At 51.8% G+C, this 22,451-nt stretch overlaps 2 protein-coding genes across 5 annotated transcripts; one reads left to right on the forward strand and one right to left on the reverse strand.

Moving 5' to 3' along the window:
• Window positions 1-2,000: 2,000 nt before the first annotated feature.
• Myo1g (myosin IG) lies at window positions 2,001-21,979 on the reverse strand. Of its 4 annotated transcripts, XM_048339373.1 has the most exons (22): window positions 21,801-21,979; window positions 20,201-20,409; window positions 19,980-20,073; window positions 18,156-18,321; window positions 18,004-18,057; window positions 17,446-17,556; window positions 17,084-17,200; window positions 16,437-16,661; window positions 16,204-16,349; window positions 15,745-15,859; window positions 15,433-15,603; window positions 15,152-15,222; window positions 11,912-11,986; window positions 11,618-11,750; window positions 10,591-10,757; window positions 10,020-10,227; window positions 8,433-8,656; window positions 7,771-7,915; window positions 5,149-5,253; window positions 4,817-4,930; window positions 2,383-2,537; window positions 2,063-2,308 (listed from the first exon to the last, which is right to left on the reverse strand). In XM_048339373.1, the coding sequence occupies exons 1-22, from the start codon at window positions 21,893-21,895 to the stop codon at window positions 2,152-2,154; spliced, it is 3,057 nt and encodes a 1,018-aa protein (XP_048195330.1). In that variant the 5' UTR covers window positions 21,896-21,979; the 3' UTR covers window positions 2,063-2,151. The 4 variants fall into 4 exon arrangements, 3 of the variants coding, with proteins under 3 accessions (XP_048195331.1, XP_048195330.1, XP_048195332.1); XM_048339374.1 differs by lacking the exon at window positions 2,383-2,537 and having other exon boundaries at window positions 2,001-2,308; XM_048339375.1 differs by lacking the exon at window positions 20,201-20,409 and having other exon boundaries at window positions 21,801-21,920.
• Window positions 6,522-6,847, forward strand: LOC125346630 (small nuclear ribonucleoprotein E-like). The gene has a single exon (XM_048339376.1). It carries the CDS (start codon window positions 6,522-6,524, stop codon window positions 6,798-6,800), a length of 279 nt encoding a protein of 92 aa, XP_048195333.1. The 3' UTR covers window positions 6,801-6,847.
• Window positions 21,980-22,451: the final 472 nt, after the last annotated feature.

Genomic DNA, 22,451 nt, shown 5'->3' on the forward strand with positions numbered 1-22,451 from the left:
CAAGTACATTTCTTCTGACTAGCTTTGTGACCACTCACTGAGGCCGATCCTTGGCTCAGAGAGGCCCACTGAGCCCTGTTTGCAGAACTTCCTGAAGATCTAGGAAAGCTCTAACAAGGTTATGTTGGATTCCCTGTGGAACCTTCCAGGCCTGGGGGAAGAGAGATTTGGGCAGAAGGCAGCAGAGCTGGGTACACCTAAAGTTCCAGGAGGCCGGAATCTGAGATTCTCAGCTTAAAGCCAACCCAGGCAGACAAATCCATGAGACTCTTATCTCTAAATATCCAGCAAGAGGCCAGCAGTGAAGGCATGGCTTGAGTGGAAGAGGAACATCTGAGTGGAAAAAGCTAGGTAAGAGTTTGAGGCCTTGAGTTCAAGCCCCATGACAGGAGGGAAAAAAATGGTACAGATGCTTCTTGGTTCCCTGATGAGATGATCTGCAAAGGACAGGGTGACAGAACACATCTAACAGGACCATTTAGGCCCCACCAAATGGATGCTTTCCTTCATGGCTGGCCCCGTCTATAGCTGCTAGAGACTGTGGAGACTGGCTTCGTGGAGGCTCTTGTGACAGGTGATCCTGATACCCATGTAGCTGCTCAATCATGTGAATGGTGGATGGAGAGCCTAGGAAGGCATGTGCCCTTGTCCTTTACTTAGCCAAAGGTCTTGGTGACTGATGGTGACCTCCAAATAAAGTGGTCCAAACACAAAAGGAAGGATTGTCCTCAATTTATCTCTTGGGAAAAAAGAAGGAATGAACAAGCCTAATATGGTGGCACACTCCTGCAATCCCAACTAGTAAAGAGAATAAAGATTCTAGTTAGAGGTTAGGCCACAGTTGCCCAAACCACATCCTGTGATGGCTCTCAGGCTGCGCCTGTGCCCCAGATCTGCTTCCCCTAGCTCTGCTCTAAGTTGCCCCTGGGACTCTAAGCCTTCCCCGGAGCAGTAAGAAATGGGGCTGGAACCTAGTGGTAAAGTGCTCACCTTGTATACATGAAGCCCTGGGTTCAATTCCTCAGCACCACATATATAGAAAAAAAAGCCAGAAGTGGTACTGTGGCTCAAGTGGTAGAGTGCTAGCCTTGAGCAAAAAGAAGCCAGGGACAGTGCTCAGGCCCTGAGTCCATGCCCCAGTGTTGGGGATTCAGCTTTGGCCTTGATGGGGGGGGGGGGGGGGGGGGGGAAGAGCAAGGAAAGCTATCCGCAGACGCAGCCCTTCCCCCAGCTCTGGGGCAGTGTGGAGCCACACCTCTCTGGGTCTGGAACCAGAAGGGGTGGCTTTGCAACCAGCCCCCCAACTTCTCGCCAGCTAGCATGTGTGCTCCAGGGGTGGTGCTATGGGAGTGACGTTAGCCCATGAGGGGGTCTTAAGACAAGCTCGCCAGCCTATTGCCAGCTCCTGGTCTATCACCCCTTTTCTTGTCAGCATTACTATATTAACTGTTAGCCACTCCCCTATTAAATCAGATTTGCTCTTGAAGCTGTCTCCGAGACTCCGTGTACACCTGGCTTCCTTCGTGGGTAAGGAGGGAGGAAAGGGGATCTCGTTTGGCCACGTGCACTTGAGGCCTTCCCGAGTCCCCCACTCCACCCTGGCCTTGCCTGCTGGTCGGGCAGCCAGGGGAGAGGGTGAGAAAGTGAGCACAGATAAGAGAGTAAGCCTAGCATCCCCGCGCCAGGGGAGGCGAACCTAGCCCGGCACCCCAGGACTGGCAACTAAAACAAAAACAAAACAGAAATGTGGCCAGAAGATTTATGCATAGGCAGGGAGCAAGACAGAGACCACTGTGTGCCTGAGAGGCAGCCTGGAGCATCATGAGAACTCTGCCTTTGAGACCCCAGGCTCCAGAGCCAGCCCATCTCTGGGCTGGATCCCTGGGGCCTAGGTCTTGCCACTTCATCCCAGATGGGGCTTCTGGTCCTCCTTCTCCAGTTGGTGTGACCCCACAGTGGGTACGAAGGATCTGTGAGGTGGATATTGGCTCAAATAATAGTCTGCACATGTCTGGGGGGACCCAGCACTCTGACAAGATGGGTAGAACACCAGGCACAGACAGAGCATCCTTTATTGTGTGGGGCTCTGGGCAAGTCCAGAGCCAGGGGAAAGAGCTGCAGCAAGGCCAGGCCAGGGTGGCTCAGGCTGGCTTAGCAGCTTGGCCAGAGGAGGATGAAGGCACCACGGCTGCAGCAGAAATCTGGCTCGAGCTGCTCTGGCCTGGGTTCCACAGAGACATGGCGCTGAGTGCCCCGATGGCTCACTGGGATGCAGTCGGAGACATGGACCTTCAGAGCTCGACCCTTTCTGGAGTGGGAAGAGTAAGGGGTTAGGGTGGCAAAGCTCTGCTTCCACACATCCCCTGCCAGTCCCACACTTACGCCTGGAAGTGTGCAGCCAGCATGCCCACCAGCTCCCCAACACGATTGTCCAACGGCGGCTGGGAGCCGTGCAAGCACACCACAAGGTCATCCTGGCCCCTCGCATGCAGCACCACCAGCTGGTCCCGTCCGCTGGTCACGCTTAGCCCTGTCACCTGGCAAAGAGTTTAGCATCAGGGGTGTGGCCAGCCCAGACCCTGTACTCTGGCCTGCACCAGGAAGACGCTCCTGGCTTCCATTTGGCCACTCTGCCTTTGGCAGGAGATCTACTCCAGCATTCTGCCTCCCTTTCCACCATCCCTGCCTTCTCTTTAATCCCTGTGGACAAACTGGAGCATTGGGCAGGGCATCATGCAATACAACTTTGTGCCATGTGGGAAAATTCTAGATCCATATAACAGCCATTGCTTACTTGTGGCTGCCAAGCACTTGAATGTGCTATTATGACTGTGGGTTTTGTTCTGTGTTTGGGACGTGTGTGTGTATGCATGCATATGCGTGTGTGCGAGGACTATGGCTTGAATGTAGTGCTAGGATGCTGTCCCTTAGCTTTTTCACTCAAGGCTGGTTACTCTACCACTTGAGCCATTTCTGGCTCTTTGCTGTTAATTGGATCTGAGTCTCGTGGGTTGGCTTTGAATTGCGGTCCTCAGATCTCAGCCTCCTGAGTGCTAGCCCCATCTCCTCCACCTTAGAAGACACCCTACTGTCTTAGGCCTTGCAGCAAAGCATGGTGCTTAGCTGACACAGGGATGTCAGAACCTTTCAAAACAGGCAGCTGCAGTGGTAACAGCAGCTTCCCCCTTGGAGCAGTATCTTGTTTATGCAGCTACAACCATAAATGGTAACAACGAATCTCCCTGAAGTAACTGCCTGCTCCTGTAGCTGCAACCATAAATCTTAGCCCTGCCACAATGGAGCCCCCCACTCTCATGTCCCTAATGTCCTTCACAGAACCTGACCCCGTATAACCGTGCTTGTAGTCCCTTCTAGCTGCTGGCTCTCTGCCCATGAGACAGCCTGTCATGTTACCGACGTTAAACTTCTTTGTACGAGACCATGTGTCCAAGTGATTTTGGAGGGAATCCTTTCACTGAGTAGCTAGTATTATAGGCTTGAGCTACCAGTGTCTAGCTGAGATTTTTTTTTTTTTGGCCAGTCCTGGGGCTTGGACTCAGGGCCTGAGCACTGTCCCTGGCTTCTTTTTGCTCAAGGCTAGCAATCTGCCACTTGAGCCACAGCGCCACTTCTGGCTGTTTTCTGTATATGTGGTGCTGGGGAATTGAACCCAGGGCCTCATGTATATGAGACAAGCACTCTTGCCACCAGGCCATATCCCCAGCCCTAGCTGAGATTTTTCTTGTGTTTTTTTTTGTTGTTTTTTTTTTTTGCCAGTCATAGGGCTTGAACTCAGGGCTGGGCATTATCCCTGAGCTTCTTTTACTCAAAGCTAGCACTCTGCCACTTTGAGCCACAGTGCCACTTACAGTTTTCTGGTGGTTAATTGGAGATAATAGTGTCACCGAATTTGCTGCCTAGGCTAGCTTTGAACCATGGTCCTCAGATCTCAGCCTCTAGAGTAGCTAAGATTTCAGGTATGAACCACCAGTGCCCACCTTGAGTTTTAAGTTTTATTTTACTTTTATAACATTTATATCACCCCACTGGCACATAGCTACTGCATGAGACAGAACGATGCTAAAGGCCCTTCTACTCTGACAGGCATAAGTACTCTCCAGATTGTGGGAGACCCAAGGGTCATCTAGCCTTAAGCACTGCCCCAGGCTGCTCATTGTTGTGTGAGAAAGAGAATTTGTGTGAATAGCCAGCTCCTAGAGCCAGGCAAGGGTGCGTCTAACGGGAGGTGGGTGGCTGAACTGAGAAGGGGGCTCAAGAGTATTGATCATGCCCAGGTGGGAGATCCCCCACCAGACAGGCACAAGTGGAGAGAGGGGCCATTTGGCATGTGGAGGAACAAGGTAGCTGTGCCTGTGAAGCTGGTGGGTCCAGAACCGGCTCAACTCCTAGCAGTGGAAGCCACCGCAGGGTTTTCAGTAGGGTGCCCCATCACTCAAAATGTGAGTGTGCGTGCCATGAGTGTGCCATCTGGGGCTTGAAGTCAGGGCCTAGGCACTGTCCCTGAGCTCTTTTGCTCAAGGCTAGCACTCTACCACTTGAGCTGCAGTTCTACTTATAGTTTTGTGTGGCTTAATTGGAGATAAGAGTCTCACAGACTTTCCCACCCAGGTTGGCTTTGAACCTCCTGAGTAGCTAGGATTATAGGCATGAGCCACTGGCGCCCAGCAGGTGAGATTTAAGGTGATCTGGGACAGCATAGATGAACAGGGGGAAGGAGATTGAGGTAGGTCTCCCCACCAGGGCCCGCTGCATCCCTCATGAATGCTCTACACAGAACCTAGCCCACAGTACTCACGGTGTCCAGGGTCACAGTGCGCATTACCCGGTACTGCCTGCCAGGCTCCAGTTTATAGAGGTGCCGGTCTGTGAGCAGGAGGGCCCGGTCCCGGCTCTTGCGGAAGCGGTTCACCTACAGAAGGGGTGGCTGGATCCAGGCTGGTGTCATCTTCCCCTCTTGGCCCCAGCAATCCCTACTTCCTCCCTTCCCTGGGTCCTCATTGATTGTCCCAGGAAGATGCTTCCTAGTGTCTCAGGCCTGAGCCTAGTAGGCTTAGGCTAGAGCCATTTGGGTCTCTTCTGAGCTTCTCCAACCCATCCCTTCCATGAATCCCTGGACCTGGTACTAACTTTTCGGACGTGGCTAGAAAAGAGCACAGTCCCAAAGCCATCCTTCTCCTGAAGTGCCTTTAGTCGTTCAGCAAACAGGCCTGAGGCTGTGGAGTTGTCAGTGGCCTGCGGAGAGTTGGGGGTGGGGGAAAGGTTGCTTAGGATGAGGCCTGGGATTACAGGCAACTAATTGCAAATCCTGGGAATCACCACAGCTATCCTTCAATTTGGGGAAACTGAGTCACAGAAGCATGCATGTGCCAAGTGGCACTGTGTTCCATGAGGGAGGAGAGCACAGAGCCCTCATGCTTTGACATCCAGGTCTATGCTGTACCCTCCTCATCCCCAGTCCCCACCCAGCTGGCCCACACCTGCAATGTGTAGGTAGCTCTGGACAAACCTCCCCAGAAGGCAGGAAGGAGCCAGGGCCTGGCTTCTCCACACAGAAACTGCACCTGGATGAGCCTAAAGCCCTTAGACTTTCAGCCCTCTGAAGACCAGGCCCAAGGACAGCAAACTCATAGCAGCCAGGAGAAAACTGAGGAAGCCATGACAGTGCTGGGACAATTTTGTGCATGTGCACTTGACTATATTGACAATAATGAAAGGGAGGCTGAAACTGAGCACATGGAATTCTCAAGGATCAGGAGCTGCTCAGCAGAGCCCAGGCTGGGGATGAGGTGATGAGAACCCTTAAGGTAACAGGCACCAATAGCTCACGTCTGTAATTCTACATACTCAGGAGACTAGCATCTGAGGATCATGGTTCAAAGTTAGCATGGGCAGAAAAATCTATGAGACTATTATGTCCAATTAACCACCAGAAATCTGGAAGTGGATGTGTGGTTTAAGTGATAGAGTGGGTAGGGTGCTAGCCTTGCATGAATAAGATAAGGAGGAAAGAATGAGGGCTGGGGATGGGCCGGGTAGAGTGCTTGCCTAGCATGCATGAAGCCCTGGGTTCAATTCTTCAGTACCACATACACAGAAAAAGCCAGAAGTGGTGCTGTGGCTCAAGTGGTAGAGTGGTAGCCTTGAGCAAAAGTAGTTCAGGGACAGTATTCAGGCCCTGAGTTCAAGCCTCAGAACTGACAAAACAAAGAAAGGAAGAAAGAAGAAGAGAGATGAGGGGAGAAAGGGATAGAGAGAAATAAAGTAAAGGAAGGAAGGGGGAGGAAGGAGGCAAGGAAAAAAGGAAAGAAAGAAAGAGAAATAGAAAGAGAGAGAGGGAAAGAGAAAGAAAGAAAGAAGGAAAGAAAGAAAGAAGGAAAGAAAAGAAAGAAAGAAAGAAAGAGAAAGAAAGAAAGAAAGAAAGAAAGAAAGGAAGAAAGAAAGAAAGAAAGAAAGAAAGAAAGAAAGAAAGAAAGAAAGAAAGAAGGAGGTAAGATTTCACCATGGGGTACCGTAGCCAGGGCCAAAAGGTGCAGAAGGTGATGGTGCAGCCCATCAACCCCATCTTCAGATACCTACAAAACAGATCTTGGATTCAGGTGTGGCTCTATGAGCAAGTGAATATGCGGCTAGAGGGCTGCATCATTGGTTTTGATGAGTACATGAACCTTGTGTTAGATGATGCAGAAGAAATTCATTCTAAAACCAAGTCAAGAAAACAACTGGGTCGGATCATGCTAAAAGGAGATAATATTACTCTACTACAAAGTGTCTCCAACTAGAAATCATCAGTGAAGTGAGAAGTTGTTAAGAATCTTTTTTTTTTTTTTTTTTTGCCAGTCCTGGGGCTTGGACTCAGGGCCTGAGCACTGTCCCTGGCTTCTTCTTGCTCAAGGCTAGCACTCTGCCACTTGAGCCACAGCGTCACTTCTGGCCATTTTCTGTATATGTGGTGTTGGGGAATCGAACCCAGGGCTTCATGTATACGAGGCAAGCACTCTTGCCACTAGGCCATATCCCCAACCCCTTGTTAAGAATCTTATACAGTTTTTTTGTGGTTTTTTTTTTTTAGTGTTCTTTGCTGGGAATCTAAGAAAACATCCATTCATATTGTTTGATGAGCCCTTTTGTTAAGATGTGTGCACAGTTCTGATGACCTTGTGTTATCATCAGGTGACAATAAATGCCTTGGGATTGTTTTTATTAAAAGAAAGAAAGAAAGAAAGAAAGAAAGAAAGAAAGAAAGAAAGAAAGAAAGAAAGAGAGAAAGAAAGAAAGAAAAGAGAAGAGAAAGAAACAAGGGCCTTAAGCTGGGTACTGGTGGCTCACACCTGTAATCCTAGCTACTCAGGAGGCTAAGAAATGAGGACTGTGGTTCAAAGTCAGCCTGGGCAGGAAAGTCCATAAGACTCTTATCTCCAATTAACCACCAGAAACTAGAAGTGGTACAGTGGCTCCAGTGGTAGAGTGCTAGGCCTTGAGCAAAAGAGCTCAAGGACAAAGCCCAGCCCCGAGGTCAAGCCTCACAACCAACAACAACAAAAAAGAAAGAGAGAGAGAGACAGAGACAGAGAGAGAGACAGAGAGAGAGGCCTAAGCCTCAAGCCCTAGGGATGAAATCTTAGGGAGAAGGGCAGATGCTGAAGCCCCAGACAACAGGCTAGATACCACCATACTGGATAGAATAGCTGGTAAGGCATAGAAACAGTGTCACCCATGAGTCCCCACCACCAAGACCTGCCCAGCACTCACAGAGGACAGGTAGTCTTGAACCCAGGCCCGCTGGCAGCCCCAATCCTGACGCAGCCCCTGCAGGGCCCCCATGGCGGCCACCTTGGCCTTGATCTGGGCCATCTCTGAAGGGGGGATGCTCTTCACCAGCTGCCGGGCCCTCCACCTGGAATGTGTACCCATCAGAGGGTGGTTACTCATGCATTCATGCTCTCCCAACTCCTTCCCCAGGACAGCCAGTCCTCAGCCTGCTGCTCGCTGCTCCCTGAGACCTACCCACTGCTAGCCTTTGGTCCCTCATGCCATGCCCATTGCTTGTCCCTAGGCCAATGACCACTTGGCAACCTCTTGCTCTGGGCACACATGCTCTAGGTCTCCTCTTGGAAAATTACACAGCCTTCAAGGCTCTGATTCAGTGAAGAATCTCCCACTCCTAGTCTTAACTAGTTGCTTCCCCACTGGAGATCATGGCCATGGCCTCCGATGTCCACCACCACGGTGCTGGGACAGTCAGGGCTCTGCTGCCCATCCTGGGCTGTGACCATCAGTTAATAGGACTCAGCCTCCTCTTCCTGCCCTCAGGGAGGCCCTGGGGGGCTGGGATGATAGCTTGGGGGTGTGGAGAGGCTGCTGGCTGGCTGGGCTAAGTACCTGCAGAAGGGTGCACTGAATGGGCTCAGTACCTGCAGAAGAGTGCACGGCAAGTGTCCTGGAAGGGCTGCAGCACGGTAGGGGGTGGCGGCCACTCAAGGTCACGGCCATAGAGAGGGGGCTGCCGTGCAACCTGGAATCGCCGCTGCAGCTCAGCCAGGTAAGCATGCACCTTGTGCCTCCGGAAGCAGCGCATGATGGTGTAGACTGCTCGAAGCCGCCGGCAGCGCCACCTGGCCAGGGTGCCCCGCCATGCCTGGTGGGAGAGGATGTGAGATAGGGTCCAGTCCAGGCCTGGTGTCCTAACCCAATTGTGCCATAAGTCTTTCCTGAGTATTCCAGCTATCCTCCAGGGAGGCTGACCCATCCCCCAGGAGTCATGTCCAGCTAGAGGTGGTCTCCTGGTTGTATCAGTGGCTGGCTAGGAAGGCAAGCCCTTCTCAAAGCTTTGCAGACAGAGAGCCTGTCACCTGTGCCTGGCTTTTAAAGCTGGCACTACAAGGCCTCCAGGTTCCAGGGAGAAAGCGTGCATAAGAGGAGGGGTGGGAGCAGATGAAGGACTATCTTACCTATAAGGTCACCTGACCCTTCCTAGGAACACTCTGGAATTTGATCATCAAACCTAGACTGGCCAGGTGCCAGTAGCTCCTAGTGCCAAGAAAGAAGGAAAGACAGACAGACAGACAGACAGACAGACAAACAGGGAGGGAGGGACAGAGGGAGGGAAAGAAAGAAGAAAAGAAAGTAAAAAGAAAAAAACCCCAGAACCTAGACCAGATAGCTTACAGGGCCAGTTAAGAGATTTATGTGCGGGGTGTTGGTAGCTCAAGCTTTTAATCCTAGCTACTCAGGAGGCAGAGATCTGAGAATCATGATTTAAAGTCAGCTTGGTCAGGAAAGTCCACGAGACTCTGATCTCCAGTTAACCATTAAAAAGCTGAAAGAGGGCTGGGCGCTAGTGGTTCACGCCTACAATCCTAGCTACTCAGAAGCCTGAGATCTGAGGATCATACTTCAAAGCTAGCCCAGAAAAAAAATGTCCCTGTAAGACTCTTATCTCCAAATAACCACTCAAAAACCAGAAGTGGAGCTGTGGCTTAGAGTGGTAGAGTGCTAGCCTTGAGCAAAAAGAGCTCAGTGACAGCACTCAAGCCCAAGATCAAGCCACATGACCCCCTCCCCCCCCAAAAAAAGCTGAAAGTAGAGCTGTGGCTCAAGAAGTAGAATGCGGGCTGGGGATATGGCCTAGTGGCAAGAGTGCCTGCCTCATATACATGAGGCCCTGGGTTCGATTCCCCAGCACCACATATACAGAAAATGGCCAGAAGTGGCGCTGTGGCTCAAGTGGCAGAGTGCTAGCCTTGAGCAAAAAGAAGCCAGGGACAGTGCTCAGGCCCAGAGTCCAAGCCCCAGGACTGGCCAAAAAAAAAAAAAAAAAAAAGAAGTAGAATGCCAACCAGGCCTTGAGTTCAAGTACTGGCACCAAGAGATGTGTGTGTTGGCGGGGAGTTAGTTACATCATCAATGTGCACCTTAGAGCAGTGTAAGGATCCTGACTTGGAGGCCCTAACTTGGGAAGGAGCCCCCCCTCACCCAATATCCAGCCCGCACCCTCACACCTTCTGCAACAGTAGGACAATGATGGGGATGAGGCGAGCTCTGCTCTGCTCCAGCGCAACCAGTGTCCGGGGGGAGCGGATGAACAACTTGCTATGGCCAAAGGCCACGTCGCCCTGCAGCCCGTGCTGTTCCAGAAGGGCACTGACCGCCGCCCTGTCAGAGCCCAGCAGGTGGTTGGGCCATGTGTACTCACAGGTCATCTTGTACCTGTCACCAAGGACAGGGCAGTGATCGCCTGTCCTGAGAGGATCGAGTTTTCCCTGCCAGCCCCAGGGGAGACCACAGGGATGCTAGAAGGCCAAGAAAGAAGGGCTCTGAGTAGTTTACTGAGTTACCCATCATCATATGTATCCTCACACCAGCCACACCTAGCTACACATATCCACATGCACATCACTCACACAGGCTCACACGTGTGTCCTCATAGACATTTTGGAGTTGAGATCAGCAGCATGGCAACTCCAACGTAAGCTGCCAAGTGTGAAGCACTATGTAGGGAGCCTTTCTTCCTACCCCTTGGGCCCCGCATGGAGTTTCTGGCCCCCCGAGTGACAGGCCCACCACCTATACCTGAGCAGGAATCGAGGATAGGGTTGGCGGGAAGCAAAGCCAGCCCTGCGAACCCTCACATTCTCCAGCAGCCCCAGGTAGGAGACCTGGTGGCGACAGTGGTCCTCATCCAGTTGTCCAGCCACCTTGTCCTCATTAGGCTTGATGCAGCGGACATAGAAAGGCTCCTTTGGGGAGAGAGGTTGTGTGGTAGCCCAGCCCAATGGCAACTGTATGTTCTGCCCTGGCCAGGGCCTCCCCACCCCCACAAGCACTCATACTGTGGGAGCTGGGCCAAAGGAAATCATGGCAGATCAAAGACCCTTGAGGCTCAGTTCAGGTTCCAGTCCAGGAGAACAGGGGCAGGGCTCCCCTTCTGTGCCTCCCTCCTTGTGCTGGTACTAGGACTTGAACTCAGGGCCTGGGACTGAGCTTTTTCATTCAAGGCTGGTACTCTACCACTTGAGCTACAGCTCCACTTCTGGCTTTTTGCTGATTAAATGAAGAATCTTACAGACTTTCCTGCCTAGGCTGGATTCAAACCATGATCCTCAGATCTCAGCCTCCAAAGTAATTAGAATGATAGGGATGAGCCTTTCTTTTTCTTTCTCTCTCTTCTGAGAGAAACTGAGAACTGTTTTGGTAACACCCTCCCCCCCACCCCCCGTGATCACCAGACCCCCTTCTTACCCTGGGCATGAAGCTTTCCTAAAAAGCTGTTGCCAGTTTCCTGGTTCCATCAGCTTTGCTCTCAGCTGGAGCTGGTCCAGGCCAATTCAAGCCCCTATCAGTTCTTTTGGCCAGTTCAAGCCCCTATCAGTTCTTTTGGGCCTTTCTCACCAGAGAAGCAGTAAGCCAGGGGAGGGTGGGTTTGAACCTGTGCTCCATGACTGTTCAGGCCTGCACTGATCCCCCACAGTAACCTCTGCAGTGGGTGTGGTCCCCACTGAGGCAGAGGGGGCTCAGGCAGAAAAGACAAGTACATTCTATCATGAGTTTCCAGGTGCACAAAGGGTGGGATCCGGATGGTCGGTGGAGTAAGACATACCTTAGAGGCCAAGTTCTCCACCAGGGCTACCATGGAGTTTTTGAAGAGTGTGCCAGCTGTCAGGGGACGCTTTGTCACCTCTGTGATGTCCTGCTGTCCATCTGGCCACATGGCCCGCAAGGTGGGATTCGTGCTGCAAACACAGGCTGCATACTCAGTTGCCCTCGTGGTGCAGCCCACCACCCCAGCAGGGTCCTGGGAGCCATGTAGCTGTAGCCTTGCACCTTAGGCTAGATTCCCAGAAGGCTTTGAGCCCCAGCCCTCTGGCACCCACACCCATCCAGCCAGGCCCACCTGTTGTACAGCAGCCGCTTGAAGTCCTGAAAAAGAAAGTCTCTGTTCTTGTCAATGAAGCCTTCCACGGAGTACCTGCTCAAGGTCAGGGCCAGAGAAAAGATGAGTGACCCAGTCTTAAACACTGATCACCCTTAGGAAGGTCCCCTCTTTCTCCCTCTTGCCTCTGATCTCATAGATTAGTCTCTTCCTCCCTCCTGCCCTCCGTGTTTTATTTCCTTTACCCTCACTCTGCATTCTCTTTCATCACCTGACTTCCTCCTACAGAAGTTTCTCTCTTAAAGCAAAATCAGACTCTATTGGAGTACACATACAAGTGGCTGGGGGAAAGGCCAACAGTGGGGGTGAATGATGGTAAACGTGGCCTTAATGAAAATAGAACAATAAAACTTAGTGAAATTGTATTAGGGCGGGGGAGAGGAGAATGAAGGACAGAAATGGAAGGGGTGAGTTTATTGGGGCACATCGTATACATGAAATGGCACAACAAAACCCCCATTGTACATGCTAATAAAAACATCTTTTTAAAAATGCAGACTCCAGAGAGGCACTGGTGGCTCACACCTATAATCCAAGGTACTCAGGAGGCTGAGACCTGAGAATTGTGATTCAAGGCCAGCCCAGGCAGGAAGGTCCATGAGACTCTTATCTCCAATAAACTACTCAGAAAAAGCCAGAAGTGGCACCATGGCTCAAGTGGTAGATCACTAGCCTTGAGTACAGAGAGGATCAGGAACAGCTCCAGGCCCTGAGTTCAAGCCTCAGGACTGGCAAAAAAAAAAAAAAGCAGATTCTAGCCAGGTGCTGGTGGCTCCTGCTGTAATCCTAGCTCCTTAGGAGACTGGGATCTGAGGATCACAGTTCAAAACCAGCCTAAGCCAACAAATTCAACCCTTCTCCACTGTTGGTGGGAGTACAAATTAGTACAACCACTTTGGAGAACAGTATAGAAGTTCCTCAAAAAGCTCAGCATAGGGCTGGGGATATGGCCTATTGGCAAGAGCGCTTGCCTCGTATACTTGAAGCCCTGGGTTCAATTCCCCAGCACCACATATACAGAAAATGGCCAGAAGTGGTGCTGTGACTCAAGTGGCAGAGTGCTAGCCTTGAGCAAAAAGAAGCCAGGGACAGTGCTCAGGCCCTGAGTCCAAGGCCCAGGACTGGCAAGAAAAAAAAAAAGAAAAAAAAAGTTCAGCATAGACATACCCTACAACCCAGCCATACCACTCCTAGGCATCTATCCTGAACAGGTCTCAAGATATCATAAAGACATCTGCACATCCACGTTTATCGCTGCACAATTCACAATAGCCAAAATATGGAAATAATCCAGAAGCCCCACTACAGATGAATGGATACAAAAAAATGTGGTACCTATACACAATGGAATACTACATAGCGGTTAGAAATGATAAAATATTGGTATTCGCAGGGAAATGGTCAGATCTTGAACAAATAATGTTGAGCGAGACAAGCCTAAAACACAGACAACAAAGGGGCATGGTCTCCTTGATAGATGACTGTTAGGTTGTGGGGGTGGACAGTAGAGACCAGGTCTGCAAAACAAAAAACTTATTTTCAAATGGTATTTCCACAGGTTTGGGTCAGCGACCTTACATTATGTATAAGCAAAAACGACTCCAAGAGAAGGACACAGGAGGATTCTATTGTTGACGTTACATTTAAAGTTCTAGGTGAATTTCCTTTGGCGTATGCTACGTGTTTACTGTATATGATTTTGGTACACTGGGTATTGTATATATGCCTATCTGATCTAGGGAAGGGAAAGAAAAACAAGGGTGTAAGATATCACAAGAAATGTACTCACTGCCTTATTATGTAACTGTACCCCTTTCAAACAACACCTTGCCAACAAAATTTAATTAAATTTAAAAACATCCAAAAACAACAACAACAACAACAAAAAAAAAAAAAACCAGCATGGGCCAACAAATTCAAGAGACTATTATCTCCAATTTACAGGCACAAAGCCAGAACTGGAAGCATGCCTCACTCAAATTGTAGAGTGTCATCCTTGAACAAGTGTGTAAGGCCCAGAATCAATTCCTAGTGAGGTGTGTGTGTGTGTGTGTGTGTGTGTGTGTGTGTGTGTGTGTGTATACACATACCCAAACATGCCTGGCTTGCAGCTCCTCCACCAGGAGGTAGGTGCTAGGGAAGGGTGGAACCCTGCCTAACATGGACTTGGTTTTTGTTTTTGTTTTTGCTGTCCTGGGTCTTGAACTCAGGGCTGGGCACTGTCCCTGAACCTCTTTGTGCTCAAGGCTAGCGCTCTACCACTTGAGCCACACCTCCATTTCTGGCTTTTTCTGAGTAGTTTATTAGAGAAAAGAGTCTCATGGACTTTTCTACCCTGGCTGGCTTTGAACTGCGAACTGCAATCCTCAGATCTCAGCCTCCTGAATAGCTAGGATTATAGGTGTGAGCACCAGTGCCCAGCGACATGGATGTTTTTTGAAAGCTCCCAGGTAAATGCCACCAGAGATAAGGGCCACTGTCCTCAAGAGTTTGGCTCCTGGCCTAACTCAAATGGTAGAGTGTGTAACTGGCAAGCTCAGGGTCCAGAGTTCAAACTCCAGTACTCAGGGGGAAAAAAGCTGGTGTTCATGGTTGTGATTTTAGCTTTTCAGAATGCAATCGGAGGATTGCAGTTCAAAGAAGCCAGTCCTAGACAAATCTGAGAGGCTTGGATCTTTGATTAAGCTGCAAACATCTAGAAGTGAGCCATGCTCAGGTTGCTCATGACTATAATCCTGAGTAAGGCTGAGATCTGAAGATTGCAGTTTGAAGCCAGCCCAGGTAGGAAAGTTGATGAGTCTCTTACTCCAATTAACCACCCCCAGACCAGAAGTGGAGTTGTGGCTCAAACTGGTAGAGTACTAGTCTTGAGCACAAAAGCTCAGGAACAATGCTCAAGCCTTGAGTTCAAGCCCCATGACCAAAAATAAATAAATAAATAAACAAACACACACTAGAAGTGGAGATGTGGCACAAATGGTAAAGAACCAGCCTTGAGCAAAAAAGCTAAGGGATAGCACCCTTGTACTGCAGGCCTAGAGTTCAAGCCACAGCACTAAAATAAAAATAAAGGAGCCTCAGGTCCTGCCCTTTGGTGAAGGATGGGGAACCTGACCATTTCCCAGAACACTACTGCTTTGCAACATGTGTAAGGATGCCCACAGTGGGAAACAAAAGATGAATAGTGAGAGGGGCACTCACGTGACATCCCCTGCATAGTGCTTGATCCGGAAATCTCGTCCAAACTCCATGGTCTTGTCAGTAGGGCAAAGCTAGGGCACAAGCTGAGGTCAAGACATAGAAGACGGAGGCAGGTCTGGGGTCTGCATGAGGGGACAATCCCACAACCCTCCTGCCTGAGTAAAGGGATTGCCACAATGGCACCAAACTGGGTTTTACCCAGGCCTCAAGAAGCACAGCTTCAATACCCCTCTATGTATGTCCCACCAGCCTGGGTCCTGATACAGGGCCAGCTGGAGCACCTGGCGGCTGCAGTAGTGAGGGTGGTGGCGGTGGTGTGCGTCCAGGGTCTGCAGGAAGATGCGGTCGGTGATGGGCCCTGCAGTGCTACAGGCCTCGTCTAACACGGCCAGGATGCCCCGGTGGGGTCGCTCCACCAGCTCCACTATGGCGGCATTGTTGAAGTACTCCACCTGGAGCAGGGGCAGTCCAATGGTTAGCAAAGCCCTCTCACTAGCCAGCCACTTCTCCTTCCTCCACATCCATCAGGCCCAGGAGGCTCCTGGTCATCTTTCCCCACCCAGCCCTCGTCCCAGCCCAGCACCAGTGCTCACACTCTGCCAACTGATGCCCTCGCGCTCATACTCCTCCTGCTCCTGCTTCAGGATGAGCCGGATGAACAGCTGCTGGAGCTTCTCATTGCAGTAGTTGATACAGAACTGCTCAAAGCTAGGAGGCAGGGCCTTCAGAGGAATGCTCACTCCCGCCAACAGGTGGGATGGATGGCCAGCCCTCCCCCCAACATCTCCCAAACTGTGCTGGAACCACATGGCTTCATTCTGCCCCCACCTGTACCCCATGCACATTCTGGAATGGACTTGGGAGTTAAGCACTGGAACTGAAGCCCCAAAGCTTGCCTTTCCTAAGGACACTTTTGCCCCAGGGCACAGTCAAGCCACACCTGGAGCCCAGGGAGCAGCAGGAGAATCCACATGTTCCTACCTCTCTGCCAGAACACCCTGGCTTGCAGTGGTTGGGGAATGGGAAGGGATACAATTGGCTGGACTGCCCACCTGTTGACAGGAAACACCTCAAAGCCGTAGATGTCCAGTACCCCAATGACAGTGTCTTTGCCATCATGTCGAGGATCTCGACCGTGGGCTTCCATGATGCCATTGATTCTGTTCACCACCCACTCAAACAGCCGCTGGTACACTGCCTGGTACAGAGCACTTTTTTACTGCCAACTATCTGGTCTCCTGAGATTCCCCTCCAGCCACCTCAGTGTGTAGGGGGAGGCAGTTACCTTGGCACAGGCGTCCCTGGCGTAGCTGGCCTCTGCCACAGTGTGGCCCTTCTCTATGAGCTCCCGGCCTCCAGAAGCCACTGTACGAGCCAGCAGGGAACGGAGCACTAGGTCCCGGGGTGTAGCTGTCAGTTCGGCCACATGGCCCACCAGAGCCTCCTCAGTCACTGCTAGGCTTCCCTTTTGCATCCCACCTTCCTCTGTTTCCACAAACTCGATGTTTCCCTGGCAATGAGAAGCTCATGAATAGTCCAGGCTCCAAGGAGTCCAGACACTTTTAAGTGGGGAGAAGGGAGTCATGGAATGTGGAGGGGGGGGACCCAGCTCCTGCTTAGATATTATGACCAGCTGGCCCTGTGTCCCTCACAGAGAAGAGGGGGATGAGGAACAGCTCATCCATGATAGCATCAAAAGGCAGTGTGCTTGATGTCTGCTCCATGCTGTTGTCACTCATGGTGTAGTGGGAGCCTGAGCCCCTGGCTTTCTACCCAGAGACCCACTGAGATCATCACTAGCCCTCAGCCAGACCCCATTTGAGTGTTCTCAGCTCTCAGCTCAATAACTTTGCTGGGATATTTCAGGAGTCCAGTCCTTGTCTCTCATGGCTCCTGGAAGGACAGTCCTGTGGTCCTCTTAGCCAAGCTCACCAGGTGCAATATGGCAGCCAGGATGTGATGGATGGATTCCACCTCCTCAGGACTAAAGCCAATGACTCTCATGGCCTCAGTCACTGCCCGATGGCTCTTCTCATCACTGTCCAAGCCCTGGAGAAAGAGTTTAACCACTCAGGCTAACATGGAGCTCATGGCATTGCCTTCTCTGGACCTTTGAGTCCCCCATCCCAGGCACCTAAGAGCCTACAACCTGTCCTTTCCATGAGCTGTTTATCCTCTGCCTTCCATATTTACCTGAGCTGTTGAAAACCCCCTGGTTTAAACCAATCATCACTTATTTCTTGCCCCCATCCCCAGGACCCTGGGCCCAGCCTTGTTTAAACCCTTGCTCTTACATTGTGAGCACCCATGTTGAGACCAGCTCCCTGGCGTGTGAAATTGTACAGAGCAGGATTTCTCTCCAGGTGGAGTGCTTGCAGTTCCTGATCTCCACTGCCCCTAAGCAACTGCAGATACAATGGTCCTGTAGTTAGGCCACTTACCTCCAAGGACTCTCCCTTTTCCCATGCCACCCCTCCCAGAGGCACAGATGACACAAGGACAAATCCTACCTCCCAACCTGGAACCAACAGGGGCTGGCAGAGGAATAGGACAATGTGGAAGAAGGTGTAGCTCACAGCCCATAGAGACACTCCCTGTGGCCCAGGATACTCTCACGTTCTCAGGATCTCATGTGTTAGGGACACCCTGCTTAGGAGCTCCCATCATGTTGTGTATGTGAGTGAGGCCTGTGCTGGGACACGTGTGGTGGGGAGTGAGGAAAATGGCTGGGAGTAGGTAGAATGGAGCTCAGTTGCAAGAAAGGTTATAGAAGGTAGACCCAGCTTGCTGACCTCCTCATCCCCTCTCTTCTTTGCTCTATCTTCATCCCCATCCCAGCCACAGATGCTCACCTGGTAGAAGGCATGGAAATTCCTTTCTCCGACATGCTGCTTGAGGACCCTAGACTGAGAGGAGAGGGGCAGCTGGGTTTCAGCCTGGAAATGGTTCACACCCTGAGGCCTCAGGCCTTGAGAGGAAAGGCCTTGTTGGTCCACTGGCCCACCTTCTCCAGGAGGTAGCTGTGGATATGTCCTCCCACAGGGTCTCCCTTGAAGTCGAAGTTGATGTCCATGTACTTGCCGAACCGGCTCGAGTTGTGGTTGCGATTGGTTCGGGCATTTCCGAAAGCCTCCAGCACACAGGTAGACTTGAGTAGCACATCCTTGACCCTGTGGACAGAGGGGCTGGGACTGAAGGCAAAGGTGCCTGGCTGTAAGAACAGAGCCCTGCATGAGTCTTCCCCATGGAAGTTACAGCATCTCAGGAAACTGGCTGGGAGGGAAGGGGGATCCCTAGGTCCCTCTCAGCCCTGGGCATGCACTTGACAGACGTGCTGCTGTTACACATAGTCTGTGCAGCTCTCAGCCTAGACCAGGTGTTGGGGTTCAGCCTTGGCCTTGAGGGGGAAGGGCATTGGAGAGCGCGCCCGAGACGCCGCCCTACACCCAGCCCTGGGGAATGCGGAAGCAGGCCACAATTCTCTGGGTCTGGAACCAGAAGAACTGGCTTTGCAACCAGCCCCCAACTTTCTCGCCAGACCATGTGCCCCCCATTCTCGCGGGCTTTTCACCCCTGGGGTGTCGCTATCCAAGTGACGTTAGCTCATGAGGGGGTCCTATGACAAGCTCCAGCCTATCATCAGTGCTCTGGCCGATCACCTTTTCTCTCGTCACCTCCTACCATATCAGCCTTTGCCCCTCCCTAATAAATCAGATTCGCTCTCGAAGCATCTCCGAGGTCCGCGTACGCCTGGCTTTCTTCATGGGTAAGGAGGGGGGTAAAGCAATCTCGTACAGCCGTGTGCACCTGAGGTCTTTCCTGAGCCCCCCACTCCACCCTGGCCTTACCTGCGGGTCGGGTGACCAGAGGAGAGGGTGAGAAAGGGAGCTGTTAGCGGATAGCAGAGCCTGATTCCCCGCGCCCGGGGAGGCAACCCGAGCCCGGCAACCAGGCACCCAGAAAATGCCATTCTTAATCTTTCTTTTCTTTTCTTTCTTTCTTTTTTTTTTTTTTTTTTTTTTTTTTGTGGTTGTGGGGCTTAAACTCAGGGCCTAGGCGTTGTCCCTGAGCTCTTTTGCTCAAGGCTAGCACTCTACCACTTGAGTCACAGTTCCACTTCCAGGTGGTTCATTGGAGATAAGAGTCTCACAGACTTTCCTGTTCAGGCTGGCTTTGAACAGCAACCCTCAGATCTTAGCCTCTTGACTAGCTAGGATTACGGGTGTGAGACACTGGCACCCAGCCTGTTCTTTGCTTTTTGTGCTCTCCCCACTTCAACTGCAGCTTGAGGAGGTGAGGAAGAAGGCGATCTGACTGTTTTTCAGTGCACTTCAGGCTATCGGGTAGCTGGCAGTGCTGGCCACGGAACTGACCTCATCGCGCCACCGCCCCCCCACCCCCTAGGATACCATGACAGAAAGAGTCAGGCTCAGATATAGGAAGCAGCTTCTGTGAGGTCTGGAGGAGAGGTAGAGCTGTGGGGGACTAGTCCCTCCTGGATCTTAGCCAGCTGTAATCCACATGCCTGCCCAACATATTCTACCATCCCAGCTGAGCCGCCAAATTCCTCCAAACTTTCTTGGATACCCAGGGATGACCCTGCCCTGTCCTTAGCCATTTCCAGTATCTTCTATAACCACATACCACCCATTGGTGATAACCATTCTGCAGCTAACAGCTCATTTGAGAGCACTGAGGCATGCCTAACCATATCTTACCTCTGCAACCTTGACTGAACTTGGACCTGAGCTGGGCTCTAGCTACCATCTCTTGCCTCTTAGTGTCAGACACAGGAGGCTTGACTCTGCTAGGGCTCAAAAATGCTTACCTCTCCACTTCTGCCCTCTGGCTCGGGTTGGTGACCGCAGCAATGTACTGCATGATGTGCTTGCTGGCTTCTGTCTTCCCTGCTCCGCTCTCCCCTGCCAAGAGGACAGGAGGTGGAGAATCAACAACCACCATCCCAGGTGATGGGAGCTGTTCTACACCCCACCCCCTGTTACCTATAAATCAGGGGTGCTCCAGTGCTTGGGCCACTGGGACAGGTACCTGAGATGACGATGCAGGTGTCTCTGGATCTACGCTTCATTGCCTTATAGGCGGCATTGGCCACAGCGTAGAGGTGGGGTGGCCGCTCATAGAGCTCCCGGCCTTGGTATCTGGCGATGGCCTCCAGTCCATAGAGGGGCAGCTCCTGGTAGGGGTTCACAGAAACCAGCACTTCCCCAATGTAGGTATAGATTCGGCCTTTCTCAAACCTAGGGATGGCAGATCGAGGCCTCAGAATTCATGTGTAAGCAGCCCTGGTCAGCCAGTGCCTCGACCAAAAAGCACACAGCAGGGAGAAGGGAACCCTTGATACCACCCTTGTGAACTGAGCCACGGCCTAGAGTGTGGGTTCCACATGCTGTCTATGGGGTACAGAGGTCCCAGGCATCACAATCACCCTTTCACGTATCCAGCCAGCTCAGGGCTGGCTCTTGGGTGGGCCTTGAAGGGCAGGCTGGTTATCAGGGCTTGGAAAAAGGGGCTCTGCAAGACAGGAGGGGCAGACTAGGCTGTTTCCTGTGTCTGGCCTAGGCAGGAACTCCACACGGAAGGGGACCCGCCCTGCCCCACCCAGACCTTAGGGAGGGGCAATATGGTGCCTGTGGTCTGCTGTTATGTTCCCAGTCCTGCCTGACACCCCCCTTCCAGTATACCCTCACATTTCTTTACTCTAACTCTCACAAGCCAAGTCACCAGTTGGAGCCTGAACCGCTCTTAATTTTTCTATCCCAGGAGCTTGCTCCTTGGTCCCAACTGTTTTGGGTGTGTGGGACCCACCCATCCCCAGGCAACCCTGTCTGGAGTTCCTCTTCCTCAGTGGCCTCTAACATAGGCACCCTGCAAGGCTCAGCTCATGCCCTTCTCCACGCTGTGTGGCCAGTAGCTAGTCACTGTCCTCTCTAGACTCAGGGTTCACGGTGGACACAAAGCACACAGAGCTCTGAGCTCTGTCCTGCCTCACCCTCTCCTTGGGTGAGGACCAGGCTCCTGGCTTCTGTGCTGACTGGAGCTCATGGTCCCCATGCTCTCCTGACACACAGGAGACCTCTCTAGGTACGAACCCAGTTGCACACAGGCCACCTGTGTGCCATCCTCCCAGCTCCTGTGCTTGTCACATCTGTCTTCCTCAGTGCTACCTAGTGTCACATCCCTGGAGCACCATCTGAAAAGGTGAGATTGTTTAGACCCCAGGTGGAACCTGACCACTTCGTCTTGGGGATCCCTAAGGCCCCACATAACATTTAGAGAGAGAGAATCAGCAGGACAGGAGCTGGATGGGGCATAGCTCCTGTTAGGCCCAGGGGGCTCATGCGGTGGCCTTGTCACAGGAAGAAGTGACAGAGCACATGAGTCATGTTAGGGAGCAAGACAAACAGCTGCAGACCTGAAGGGCAGTCACTCTGTGGGCGGCCACTATCTCCTTGGAATCTCCCCGGGGCAAGCTTTGAGGTTCATTTTTCCTGCCTGGTCTCAGCGTGTATTGCCTCTGTTCCCTTCTCTGACTATGGGGACCAAAGAGACTTTCAGGTTACCCTCAGGTCTGTGAGGAGAAGAGGTAATGAGGAAAGAAAGGAGCCCCAAGTCCCAGCCCCACCTGTACCTGAGCTGAAGGTTCTTCATAAAATCCTCCATGGTCACTTGATCCAAGAGCACAAAGTCAGGCTTGCCATATTCAGGGCCTTCCTCATCCTCCATCCTCAGACCAGGGTGCTCTAACCTTTCTGTACAATAGGCCCTAGGGAGGGAAGGCCAGGGGAGGCCCAGCCAGCTGCAAGACTCCTCCTGCACTGCTGTGGTGAAGTAGGAAGTGGGTTCTGGCCCGGCCTACTTGCTGCTCCCGCCCCAGGGGTGTGAAGGGTGCTGCTTCCTGCTGCCCCTGCCTTAGGGAGATGGTGTCTCATGACCCACCCTGCTCTGCAGGGGTTCTTGTTGGCCCCTCAGAAACCCCCGTCTACTCTTTAAGCAAAAGAGAATATTTTTGTAGGTTGGTTTCCAGCACCAAGTTTTTTTCATCACATATGATTTTGTGTGTGTGTGTGTGTGTGTGTGTGTGTGTGTATGTGCGCGCACGCGCGCACGCCAGTACTGGAGCTTGAACTCAAGGCCTGGGTGCTGTCCCTGAGTTTTTCACTCAAGGCTAGCACTCTGCCACTTGAGGGACTCAATTAATCACAGGGATAATTAATCATAGGTAAGAGTCTCAAGGGCTTTCCTACCCAGGTTGGCTTTGAGCAGAGAGCCTCAGATCTCA

This window comes from Perognathus longimembris, chromosome 2 (genome assembly GCF_023159225.1).
Source record: "Perognathus longimembris pacificus isolate PPM17 chromosome 2, ASM2315922v1, whole genome shotgun sequence".
NCBI classification, from domain to species: Eukaryota; Metazoa; Chordata; class Mammalia; order Rodentia; family Heteromyidae; genus Perognathus; species Perognathus longimembris.